Here is a 14,307-nt window from a genome sequence, read left to right as displayed (position 1 = left end):
TTATATCGTTGTATGGCATTAACTTTACTGTTCATCTACGTAACGTATATCCCACCTCGCTTACACGAAACATTAATATAGCGGTGTCATAGATGCACTAGCGTGGTGACCTATATTTCGTGAAACATGTGGTTAAAACATAAATAAAATGACAAAGTGGTTTTCAAATGTAGTATTAAAAAAACCATCATAATTTCTGACATTTTCAATGCAACATTTCTGATATGTTCTTGAAAACACGTATAAGTGAAAGTCCCACAATCACCACTGTCCAGTATCTCCGATATTGTCAACTACCGACTTCGTTAATTTCTAGTGCACGAGCACTGACACTCCACAAATGCGATTACGGTGAATGATAATCCCACAATATGATTTCGTCTTCGCACAATGAACGGAATTATTTAAAAATATCTTTCGCTGTTCCGAAACTAAGTGTCATAAATGCATGGATGAAATGAGATTATGAAATTGTACAAAGAAATTTATGTTCCAAAACCCCCCACCTTTTTCTAAAAGTTGAACTGTTCGAACAAATAACTCCTGTCGGGGTCTACGCCATAGTTGAGCATATTCCATCCTCGTCCTCGCCATCCTCTACCCCTCCCTCTCCATCCTCCTTCGCCTCGACCTCCAAATCCTCCTTCGTCTCGACATCCCCATCCTCTTTCGCCTCGACCTCCCCATCCTCCTTCGCCTCGACCGCCAAATCCTCCTTCGCCTCGACCTCCCCATCCCCCTTCGCCTTGACCTTCCCGTCCTCCTTCGCCTCGACCTTCCCATACTCCTTCACCCCGACCTCCTCGTCCTCCTTCGCCTTGACCTCCCCTTCCTTCTTCGCCTCGACCTCCCCGGCTTCCATCTGCTCGACCTCCCCAGCTTCCATCGTCCTGTCCTCCCCGGATTTCATCACCGTCCCTAGCTCTCCATCTTTCTTTGACCCTTCCATGTTCACTGAATCTCTCACCATGACGCATTCTTTCTCCAACCATTTCACGGAATATTTCACGCCGACTTTTCCCTTCCTGTTGTAACCTTATCCATTTTTGCATTACTTCCGGTGGTGGTCCAAAACCATAGTTAAAATGAGGCCGTGAACCTCCATCTTCCGCCCAATTTTTCCAGAATTCGTCAACACTACCTTCATCCCGTGCCTCCTGCCATTTCTTCCTCATTTCTTCTCGATCTCTGTAAAGTTTTTGTAAATCTTTTTCGTCCATTCCTTCTATCCTCTCCATGAATTTATTCATAAACTCAAACGGTGATACACCTGTCTCCATGGCGCCCCGCCATTCTGTGGAATGTTGTTCAGTCTGATATCTGTCACCACCATCTTCATCAGGACCTTCTTTACCTAACACTCGTCCATGTTCAGTATCGCCATTTTCTTCTCTGTTCTCTCTGTTTGTTTCTCTGTCTTCCCCTCTTGAATCCTCCATATTGCTCTCGGAGCGTGTAGCCTCCTTATCTGTCACGTCCGCCATATTTACTTGCTGTATTTTTTGTATATAGACAGTAAATATCCACGTTACCACGAACGAATAGAGCCAAAACTTTATATAATGTGATTAGGAAATTAGGTCAATACGTAATCGTAGTACTGCTGTTTACACAAAGCTCAGGTAGGAACAGATTTTAACTCAGGTGCAATGCATAATTATAGGGAACACAACCTTGTCTTGTCTGTACTCCTATATACTTTGTAAAGCACAAACACTCTTTATAATTAGACAATATTTCCCGTTCTAAACGAGCGATCTTCACCTTTACTGTTGCTTGGTGATAAGAGGATATAGTAACTGTATACATCTACCTGTAATATGTATAAGGGCATCTCTTAGCGAGTTTTTGTTTATTTCATTTTTTTTATGCTATTATGCAGAAATGCTTTCATTCAAGGTTGCAAGGTATTATGGAACCCTTCTTTCTAAAGAAACCACCCGATATTCGTATGACCAAAGCCACGCCCCCTGTTAATGTAAATGTTACTGTTGCCAGTAGAGATAATAAACCCTGGTTTAATGATCATGTACAAAAAATTGCGTAAACAGTATTTGGATGCACTGCATAGTTTTAATAGTAACAAAAATCATACTATTCATGCTGTTTTTATTAGTAAGAAAAAGGAATATAAAAAATGGAAGCAAAGTCTAAGAGGCAATACTTAAGTACGGCAGGTGACATGCTGGAACATATGAGGAAACACAATCCTAGGTATTTTTACAGAAAGTTTGCTAAGAAAAAAGGTAAGTCGCCATTATTGACAGGCGAGCAACTATATGTTCATTTTAAAAATGTGTCAAATGTACAAAACGATGATGACTCAATTCAACAGGACAACATTTTCATTGATAAAGATATTGTGTATGATGAGCACCGATCCTTTTCCATGAAGTAAGACCTGCTATTCGAAATTTGAAATGCGCCAAGCGCATGGACTGGATGGTTTGTTAAATGAATGCTTTATTAACTGTGAAGAATTACTCCTTGCCAATTTGTGTATGTTGTTTAACAATATTTTAGAAGCCGAGTGTTTTCCTGCAAATTGGTCATCTGCTACTATTATTTCTGTTCATAAAAAAAGGTACACGTAATGACTCTAATAACTTTCGAGGCATCAGTTTAATAAGCTGTCTTAGTAAACTTTTTACTTCTATACTTAATAAACGTATTTTAGATGTTTGTACAAAATATGATATTTTAACAGACGGAAGTGAGTACGATATATGCTATATTTGCATTACATACTGTTATAACAAAATCATTGTCATCTAGGAAAAGATTGTATTGTCGTTTTGTAGATTTTCGCAAAGCGTTTGATTTTGTCGACAGGTTAAGCTTATGGCGCAAGTTGACTATGCATGGTATTTGAGGGAAAATGTTGTCTGTTATTTAGTCGCTTTATAAATCAGTCAAGACCTGTGTTTAAATTAATGGGAAATGCTCTAACTTTTTTGAAAACAATGTCCATTACTGTTTTCACTTTTTATCAATGATTTTGAAATGTCCTATTTTGAAAACGGTGCAACATATTACGACTTCTGTGAGTTAAGTTTGTTTCTGTTAATGTACGCAGATGATTTGGTTATATTTTCGGAATCTCTACAAGGCCTGCAGACTCTTCTCTATAGCCCTTTTAAATACTCTACAAAATGGAATTTAACTGTAAATGCGGAAAAAAGAATTGTAGTTTTTAGGTGGAACATTACATAATGATGAAAAATAGTATTACAAAGGAAGTAAAGTCGAATGTGTGGATCAATTTCCTTACCTAGGTGTTATTCTAAATTACAATAATAAATTCACTTCTATCCAAAATCAATAAGCTATCCAAGGTCGAAAAGCTATGGTTGCCTTATCTTCAAAGTGTTCATCATTAAACTTAAATGTAAAATCTATGCTACACCTTTTCGATACATATGTAAGCAGTGTCTTTATTATGCAAGTTAAATTTGGTGTATGCACAAAGTTCCAGAGATCAAACATGTACATTTACATTTTTGTAAGAAATTACTAAACGTGAAGAAATAACAACATGGTATATCTGGATCTGGGACGATTACCTCTAGTTTGGATGAGAAAAATTAGAATGATGAAATATTGCTTTAAGATCTTAAAATCTTAAAATTGTATCATATTCACTTCCTATTGTTTACAATGTTCTAGTAAAAATGGGCTAAAGCAGTAAGAGATGAATTAAATAATCTAGGTCTTAGTGATGTTTGGTTAAATCCATGTATTTCTCAGCAAAATTTGTTATTACCAATGTTAAAACAAAGATTTTTTTTATCAAGGCATACAATCCCTAAGGGCCTCAGTGGAAAACTCTCCAAAAGTATAAAAATATTATAGATTTTAGAGAATCATTACAATTTTACCTCACAAAATATATACCAATGAAATATCGCATTTGTTTAACTCGAATCCGTACATCTGCACATTCTTTGGCTGTAGAAGTTGGAAGGTATACTAATATACCTAGAGAACGTAGATATTGTAAACAGTGTAACTCCCCCTCTGAAGTAGAGGACGAATTTCATTTTTTATTAGTCTGTTCTAAATTCCAAAATCTCAGATCACGTTTTATCAAAAGCTATTATTGAAAAAAATCATCTGTGTTTAAAGTCGTTCAGTTATTGAGTGTCCATAATATTAAAGAATTGTGTATACTAGGAAAATTCATCTATGAGGCAAACAAATTAAGGGTATTATATTGGAATATGATTGTCTTCAATTCTCTGTACATTGCCCATGATTTGTGTATAATATGTATTGTATACTGATGGACCAATGGCCTAAAGTTCGAATAAAACTTGAAACATTCATGTTATCTTTAGAATGCGTCATCAAGTAATTCCACGCAATATGTTCATTCCTATATGTATATATAAATATCTTTCTTGATTCTAAGGGATTTATGTTACAAAAGAAAGTCACTCGTCCATGTAGCAAGGCTAAACCATCTACTATGCAAATCCTATCTAAAGCGCTCATTGATTCACCAAAACTGGCCTTGTCTTGGATCGTGAAGCAGTTAAAGACTTAAATGCGAATTTTAATTTACTAGTCCAAATTCAGTGAAAAAGGACATATTTACAATTCTTGTATTGTGTATAATTACACTTTAATATAACAGCGGAAAGCTGTACAGTATTATTTGACATTATTTTCATGATTCCAGTGCCTGATTAACACTGGTGACTGTTAACAATTATCAACAATTGAAATTTGTATTAGAATGTCCAGCAATATATCGCCAAACCTCTGTATAACGCCAATATCATATAGGTCCCATGGTGACAGTATACATAGAGCGTACTCCATGTTTTGTGTGTTATTTCAAAACTTACATAGATTGTGAAGGCGTGCTTTTACAAAACTTACATAGATTGTGAAGACGTGCTTTTACAAAACTTACAAAACTTACATAGATTGTGAAGGCGTGCTTTTACAAAACTTCATTGATACAGTGAACATATTTTAGCGTTGTAGATTTTTTTATTACACTTTACAGACCCCTCCCCCTTCAATATATTAATATCTTTTTAATATTTTGACGGCGACGAGACTATATTTGTTACGTTTACTCATTCACATCAACAACATCAAATTCTTGCCATCAACAAAAATATATTTATTCAAAGGTAAAAATACAAAAACAAACTAAAATAAATACTGTAAGTAAAGTTAACTGCTGTATCTGATCATGTACGTAAATATGAAGCCTGACAATCAACATATATTGTACAAACCTGGTTTGAACGAATTACTTGACAATCCGTGACATATTCTAACAACACCTATTTCATACACATTAAGTAAACAACACATATTCACAAATGTTTCACAAATGTTCCGGGGATATTTTAACAATGTACATTTCCATCTGAAGCACCTGTCATGTAAAGACTGAGACCGCGTGAACCATTCTGTCCGTTTAATAATTCAATTCAATTTATGTTTTCGCTTCAGAAATCAAATTGCTGGTAGATGTCACTTTCATCGCGCTCACGTGTCCTGGTGGTAAAGTTCTCTTTCCATTCGGAACAGCGCCAGCTCCGGCGATCGTGGTGGTGATGGTGGCTCCACCTACTCATCTTCCACCTCTCCCGACCCATTTCCTTCCATATTTCATCGGGGCTTTTGCCGTCTTTTTTCAGTGTTTGCCATTTTTCCTCGAATTCTTTAGGGTGTCCGAACCTACGCCCCACTGGGAATCTATCCGTCTGGATATCTTCCCAGTATTTGTACCAGAACTTTTCTGTTTCTCCTGCCTCTTTCGATAGCTTCCATTGATTTTTTGTCTCCTCGTTTTTAAAAATCTCATGTCCGTGTATTTTAGTATTTTCATTTTTATCCATTTCTTCAACTTCCGCCTCCCAAATCTCCATTGGTGTCATTCCTTTCTCGATCTGCTCCCTCCATTTCTGTGGAACCCGTCTGCCCATCCCATGCCAAGAGAAGTCCCGATCACTGCCAATGGAAGAACTTTCCTGTCCATTCTCCAGAGAATTGTGGGTAGGGTTTTGTATTTTTGACCACTGCTTAACCCAGAATTCCCGCCTTTCCTGACTAGATGGTGTGTCTATGTTGATTCTAACATCACTTGCCAGTAATTGTCTGTCCACTGTGAACTGTTTTTCGGCCACTTTTTCAGTAAGATGTTTGGCCGGTAGTACAATGTTGCTCGTGGATCCCATATCGTTTTGTGTAGGCATTTTTCTGAACAACGAATTAACGTTAGTATTCAACCGTTAGCTTAGCTCTGCTGTGCCTTCCAAGTTCAATTGATTAAGTCTAGCTAAGACGAGAATATATACCCCTGTGTCTATAGCAGCATTACGAAATCGAGAAGTGGTTTACAGCAGATTTATTATACCTCAGATCACAAGCTGCTACAGAAACCATCTCGCGAAATGGTCGGACGCTATTTCATCAGACACTGGATTGGGAGCAAAATCTAGGTCGATGATGGAAGGGAGGTAACTCGTTGATATTTATACAACTTTATTTAGAAAGGTAAGAAAGGTTCTCGAATACAAGTTTATTGTCAGATTTAGGTGTATATGTATATGTGATAATATATGTGATGTAATTTTATATCATTTGTAGAACTATGGATGAAAATATCACTCTATGTAACAACGTGGTAGATCAATTTCCTTCAACGAGTGTAAAACAAGGGAGTGAACTCATGTTTATTTCATGTGACGGTAATATTATGAATGGAATTTTCTAGCTAGCGACAAAGCATTACTTGAATGCTTTGGTTTTATTCGAGGACATCCTATTTATTTTTATTTGTATGAAGACTAAATTATTTAATGACGGGTAAGGCCAGAATAATTGCAGTCATGTAGCATAACCATTATGTATATTCACTTTGTCATGCTTTTGTGGTGAATTTTGGGTAGAGTTATCTCCCTTAGACCCATAACTGCGTCGATGGTCTCTACATCTTGTATGAATTGTATCATGTGTCATATTATGTGAGTACTATGTCCATCAATGTATACTATGTATTATGTGACCTCTTGTTACGCACGTATACGTGTGGCGTGAGTGTAAAAATAAAACTTGAAAAAACTTGGAACTACAACATACAACACGTGCGTGATTTTCCTCCACCTTGTCTTTGATTTCAGGAGCTGAGAGCAGTTACAACTATACTTGTTGTGACGGTGTGTAATAACACACACCGAATTCACGACACTTTGGAAACGTCACATTTACTCGTTTATCAATCACAGAGTATTTTTGTGTTCTTAGTTAGTTATGTAATTCTATTGTGCCAATCATGCCGAATGAACAAATATATACATGTACGCTTTAAACTTCCTGATCTTGGCCAACAGGTTTAATAATCATAAAATTATTTACTTATTATAGCATGATTTTCGGACACTTACATGATATATATTCTACAATTTATCATGAAACAGTTTGCCATCAATTCTAGATATCGATACTTGGTGGTGAACCAATATTATAGCACAAGTACTTGTTTGTTTTTAACAATATGTGTTAGTGTGAGATAATTAGGTAAATGTTAAGTGTAATATTACGCTGGTAGATCTAAACGCATGTGCTCAGGACGATATGGCGAAAACCTGGAGGACTCCTCAGGCAAATAACGGAACAATGTATATCACATATGAACCTATTACCATTATTACAACTCTTTGATCGTGCTGTAAATGTTAATTTTAGAGTTAGGATAGGGTGAGACTGGTGCCTAGGGCTGATTTGGTTGTACTAGCTTTAACGTCATATTAACCACTGAGGTCATTTAAGGTCATGGGACAAATTTAAGACCTTTTGGTAAATACAATTTTTCCAATACAGAAGGATGTGTAAGGTTTATTGAACCAAAAGGATATAAAAGGAAAAATTCATCAAAGCTCAGATGTGAAGAAACCTAGTGTTATGTTCGTTGTGTCTTTTGCAAAGTTTTGTATTCTGTAATGTAGGTTAAGTTTGTAATTCAAGGTGTGTTTTCTGTATTGTAAGTTGTGTATTTTTGTGATGTAGGTTGAGTTTGTAATGTAGCTTTTGTGTATTATGAAGATTGTGCTCTTTTGTGATGTACGTTGTGTATATTGTAATGCAGGTTGTGTTGAAGATGAATCACACTTCCTATCGGAGTGTGAGTTTTATTGCGACATGCGCAGCACACGATTTGCACAAGCAGTGACTGTACGTGACTGATCTCAGTGGTCGACCTGAGACAGATACTTCCATTATGACCATTTTTATGACATATTTGTGTTGTTTGTAACTTGTACTAATAATGACTGAAAGTGGTTCGATGTTGATCACCTGATTGCATAGTGTGACAAGCGTAACTGTATCGTCAGAAAACAAACATGGCGCTCTCTATTTTCACTTTGCAAGCCATCAGTTGTGAAGTATTCTATGATTTTCTTTTAATTAAGTAAACTAGGCATTGCAGAAGGACTAATTTAATATTTTATTTCATCGAACAAAACCTTACCTACATGTGTATGACTCAAAAATATGAAATCTAGATAGGTGTTTTGACCCCATGTTGCCTACATAACACCGATACTATTTAATACCAGAAGATTGGAGAGGAAAATTAATCTTATATAATTCCATTTTATCATAATCTAATGACCCTATGATATTGTTGATATGTAAGACAGTACGCCAGAAGCATGTCGTTACCCCGTGGGTACATAACCAGATAGTGTATTGTACCAGCTGTACTCAATACACCCGTAATTTATTTCCGCCAGTTATAACTCTATCCCTCTGCGAACATCCGTAATTGGTGCCAAGCAATGAAATTATACCTCTATTTTGACAACGTTAGTACAAACGCTAGGCTTTAAAATCGGTTTCTATTGATTTTAGCACTGTAAAGCTGTTGAAGGGGGATTGTTACCGCAGCTTATGTCAGCCTCCAACTCTACTCCCAAGGGTCTAACGCCTGCAATGAAACTGGCACATACTCTCGAGTAATATTGCGAGAACGATGTGCCGGAGAGGGAACTGCCAGGAGTAAGCGCTTTTTCCTCTGTGATGATAGGGAGATATGTGTCAAAGAGCGCGCTGCATGGCTTCCAATATGAGTGTTTTCGTACATTTTGTATAGGTCTTTTTGTTGCTGCTTGCCGGTCTCTGTCAATTTTAATTCATTCATCCTATTCAACGACCCTAATGGTCATGAATTTTGAAACGTTTCCATTTAATTGATTCGATTTTTTACAGTCTGAGATAGTGACTATGAGGCATCTACGCAAGCAGTTCGTGTGCTTTTTTCACACCGCGGATGTATATATGGGTGATTTGGCCTCCCGTAGTCTGATCGTGATGAGGAAAGGGTACAACAGAAGAGAGGACTAACCGACCGCGTTAAAATTAATCTCACCACAAGCTGCTGTCGGCTAGAAGTGCAAAGAATGTAGAGCAGGCAATCTTCTCAGTGTTTCGGATAACATGGTATAACGACAACAAAAATACCACCTTTGTGCAAACACCAATTAAGGTTGTACACACTCTTTGTGTAAAAGTAGGGACGTCCGTTAGTACTGTAGTATTGTAAGATAGTCCGTTTGTACTGTAGTACTGTAGGGTAGTCTGTTTGTACTGTAGTATTGTAAGATAGTCCGTTTGTACTGTAGTATTGTAGGATAGTCTGTTAGTACTGTAGTACTGTAGGGTAGTACGTTTGTACTGTAGTACTGTAGAATAGTCCGTAAGGACTGTAGTATTGTAGGATAGTCTGTTAGTACTGTAGTACTGTAGGATAGTCCGTTTGTACTGTAGTACTGTAGGATAGTCCGTTTGTACTGTAGTACTGTAGGATAGTCCGTTAGTACTGTAGTACTGTAGGGTAGTCAGTTTGTACTGTAGTACTGTAGGGTAGTCTGTTAGTACTGTAGTACTGTAGGGAAGTCCGTTAGTACTGTAGTACTGTAGGGTAGTCTGTTTGTACTGTAGGATAGTCTGTTCGTACATGTACTGTAGGATAGTCTGTAAGTACTGTAGTACTGTAGGATATTCCGTTTGTACTGTAGTACTGAAGTACTGTAAGGTAGTACGTTTGTACTGTAGTACTGTAGGGTAGTCTGTTTGTACTGTAGTATTGTAGGGTAGTACGTTTGTACTGTAGGGAAGTTCGTTAGTACTGTAGTACTGTAGGGTAGTCCGTTTGTACTGTAGTAATGTAGGGTAGTCCGTTTGTACTGTAGTACTGTAGGGGAGTCCGCTAGTACTGTAGTACTGTAGGGTAGTCCGTTTGTACTGTAGTACTGTAGGGCAAAGGATCCCTGTCCTGCTTCACTGTGTGTTTTCGCTTTAATAGTAATTCTTTAACCTCCTCTTGATTTGGCTTTGGATACACAATGTTCCTGTAGCACACTTCGCCAGGAGACTTCCATAGACCAGGGCCATTTTCGTTTAACACAGTTGTTCGTTTATTAAATAAGGTCGGACCTAGAAATCTGATGCTGCTTTCAGGCGAGCCTTGCCAAGGCCTGCATAAACATTTGCTGGTACGCCAGGATTTATACCTGAAATTGTAACATTTATAAACGGTCAAACCGATTGTTCCGCATAAACGAACAGGCCCCTGGTGTCTCAGGCAGGTGGAGATATATAACAATTTGCCGTAGACCAGGTGTCTCAGGCAGGTAGAGAGATATAACAATCTGTAGTCCAGGGTTCGAATCCCTGTCTAGGCCCGCGGATTATAGTTTTGATCTCTCAATAATTGTTCATGAAAGTCCGAGAAGTTATGGTTTATTTTCTGAAATGATTTATCAAAGTTATAGTCTTCTCAGCAAATTCGGTTTCCAGAGCACGGCTACAGCTGTGGTAGTGGCTTAGGGATCCACAACTCGATTAAATATTGTAAAGAAATTTAGGAAGAAGAGTTACCAGAGGTTTTCGTTTATTTTTAATATTTCATAAATTAATGAAGTCCAGCCATCTCTTAAAACATAAATTGGACAAGCTATTTTTCTGTATGAAATGGCTGTCAGAATGAGTCGGGTAACATCTGTTAGATTACATGTACAGTACATCCGTAATATCACACAGTACATGTACATCCGTGATATCACAGAGTACATGTACATCCGTGATGTCACACAGTACATGTACATCCGTGATGTCACACAGTACATGTACATCCGTGATGTCACACAGTACATGTACATCCCTAGGTCACACGTTGTTATACGTCTCTGTTGTCATCCTCGAGTAAACGTGCAGCACAGTTTCAAATGTTGTGTTTACATTTTAATGGGTTACCATTTAGATATTGAAAATCGTAGTGCTTTAAGCAGCTCTGTATTAGCAAAGAACTGCTGCTAGTTTCATCCTTAGAAATGCATTTAAAAAATATAATTTACTCATCCCATTGTTTCGTTTTCTGTTTGCTATATTTTACCTATTGATAGAACTAAACTGAGTGCATGTATATCTATATATTGCTTCAAACTGTGCACAGTAATGTTTGAGAAGAGGAAACAACCACGAGATAGTCATCGCTTATTAATATCTATATAATATTACCTGTCCATTTTATGAGAGTTATACCTCACTCCGACCCCCACCATCACATGTGTTGTGACACACCTTTACATATCTCTCCCTGTGGTAAGGAAACAGTCTTATTGGTATGTCCTGATTAACTCCGAATAGATAAACAAGTTACACATGTCATTTATTGCTGGCTGGTCGTAAGGTGTGACAGTATAACAACTGTTCATCAATCATCGACTCGTTACAATACTGTATTGTCCTCTTAATCCTCTATATAACATGTGCTTTGTTGTGATTCTATTATCAACAGACTTTATTTTGCCTGTAACACAATATTCGAGCATGTGGCCATGGTGTTTACAAAATTTCAGGATTATATTTTTAATTTGCGCATTTTCTACTGCATGAGTTTTTGTAATGATGGACAAAATAAACAAAGACAAGTAAAATGAGGTCTAGGACAGAACAATGACGTCACATAACTTATAACATATCAATGAAAACTATCTTTACACCACGAAAGTTGTACGTCCTGTAGAATGTGAATTAAAATGTAACGTAGTTTTTCCAAATTATTTTTGTTGCTCAATACAACTTCAGTTTTAACAACGCATGCTGATGTGATATATGTCTAACACATGTTTTAGTCCAAAGTATATGATCCTATACTTGTAACGCTGCTTAGAGCAGGGGGGACCTAGGAATTAATTTTGGGTGTTGCCCAAAATTTTAAACTCTGAAAAAAGACAGGTTTTTGCACTTATCTAAAACTAATAAACTAGAAGTGTCATGTCGGTTCTTCATGTATACTACTTTCTGCCACCAAATATATATAGAACCTATTGACAAACAGATTGAGTGAGGCGTAGAATAGTTTTCTATGTTGCTTTTCTGCAGTTCAGCTGATAATACGCGCGAATATACATGTACATGTAATTTAGGCAAGCATGTTCGCAATTTAATATTAATTCATTTTGTCATAAATGTGAATTTTGATTTAACTGTTTGTCTTTTATTGTGAAATAGTATGCATACATATGCACAATGGCAACACCTAATGAAAAGGACGTACACGCCAGGCTTTTATGTTAACATTGGTTATTAGTCACCTGATGAAGTGATGTTTGTTTGAAATTTTTGAAATTTATGTTTTTTAATTGGTATAATAAATCACTCCTAGTGACCATGTGTACCACTGGTGAAAATACAGGTATATCTATCATGAAATAGACTCTACCTTTGAAATAACACTTAACCGATATACCTATTTCAATGACAGGGTGATCAACACACCGTGACCTTAGAACAATAAGATTAGGTAGAGTCTGTCCGGTGAGCCTTGACCACTGACCTGACTTGAGACCCTACTAATATATATAGCCAATGTAGGATTAATCCCGTATTGTTTAGAGTTTAAGTAGTGGTTCCTAATTTGGGCAACACCATTAGGCATAATTATGTAGATATTCAAACTACTGGCAAAGGGAAGCCATAGAAATCATAGTTCAATGGATGGTTGATATAAGAAGGAAATCCCATATGAAATAAAGGAAAATCTTCAAAAACCTTGGTCCAGATTATTTTTGGACACAGAAACTGGGTCCGCCACTGTTAGAGACCGACAGATAAACTGATAATGTTTTGGGCAAGAATAAGTAGGTTTGAGGATGGCTTGAAGAATTTCGATTGTTGATTGGCACAGGACGAGAGAGGTAATATACTTTATCGTTAATTTTCAAAACGTTTCTTCATTTATAGACTTATTTGTTTGCTTGTATTAAGGATGTAGCTAAGATTACCGTTTAGTAGTGTATGTGTTGAAGGTCTCATACATTGGCAGATGTTAAACGTTGATCCTGCTGATAGTTTACATATGCTATCAGTGTGTTGGCTTATTTGATATAATATTGTTCAATATTATTAGAATTTTATGTTAATGACATAAAAAGGACAACAAATATAGAATTTCTTTTTTTGAATTTGTACTGTTAGAAGTTTGAAATAGTTTGTGAAAATTCGTTGTAATTAATTCAGTGAAACACCAAAAAATGTCCTTTTGTGTGCGTGTGTGTGGTTTATTTTTACCTTTGTAAGATCAGGTGATAACCATTGATCGTCACAATAGTTTATCGTCTGCTCCTTACAATATTCAATCTTCAGCTCGTCATAATAGTATATCGTCTGATTGTTAGTAGAGTATGTTATTAACAAAATTCAATGTTTTATTGCATGCTTTTACTAAAATCCCACCGTCTGCTCGTTACAATACTCCATGATTGTAACAGTTTACAATATTCTATCGCCTGCCCGTTACAATTTTCTATGGTCAGCTTGTTACAATACTGTTACAGTTTACAATATTCTATCGTCTGCTTGTTACAATACTGTTACAGTTTACAATATTCTATCGTCTGCCCGTTACAATATTCTATCGTCTGCCCGTTACAATATTCTATCGTCTGCCCGTTACAATATTCTATCGTCTGCTTGTTACAATACTGTTACAGTTTACAATATTCTATCGTCTGCCCGTTACAATATTCTATCGTCTGCCCGTTACAATATTCTATCGTCTGCTTGTTACAATACTGTTACAGTTTACAATATTCTATCGTCTGCCCGTTACAATATTCTATCGTCTGCCCGTTACAATATTCTATCGTCTGCTTGTTACAATACTGTTACAGTTTACAATATTCTATCGTCTGCCCGTTACAATATTCTATCGTCTGCCCGTTACAATATTCTATCGTCTGCTTGTTACAATACTGTTACAGTTTACAATATTCTATC

At 36.7% G+C, this 14,307-nt stretch overlaps 1 protein-coding gene across 1 annotated transcript; it reads right to left on the bottom strand.

The window, feature by feature from the left end:
* Window positions 1–553: 553 nt before the first annotated feature.
* Window positions 554–1,484, bottom strand: LOC110455952 (sodium/potassium/calcium exchanger 1-like). The gene is made up of 2 exons (XM_021506423.1): window positions 1,142–1,484; window positions 554–1,035 (listed from the first exon to the last, which is right to left on the bottom strand). The coding sequence occupies exons 1-2, from the start codon at window positions 1,482–1,484 to the stop codon at window positions 554–556; spliced, it is 825 nt and encodes a 274-aa protein (XP_021362098.1).
* Window positions 1,485–14,307: the final 12,823 nt, after the last annotated feature.

This window comes from Mizuhopecten yessoensis, unplaced genomic scaffold, assembly GCF_002113885.1.
Source record: "Mizuhopecten yessoensis strain PY_sf001 unplaced genomic scaffold, ASM211388v2 scaffold8447, whole genome shotgun sequence".
NCBI classification, from domain to species: Eukaryota; Metazoa; Mollusca; class Bivalvia; order Pectinida; family Pectinidae; genus Mizuhopecten; species Mizuhopecten yessoensis.
This window is presented reverse-complemented; position numbering and strand designations above follow the sequence as displayed.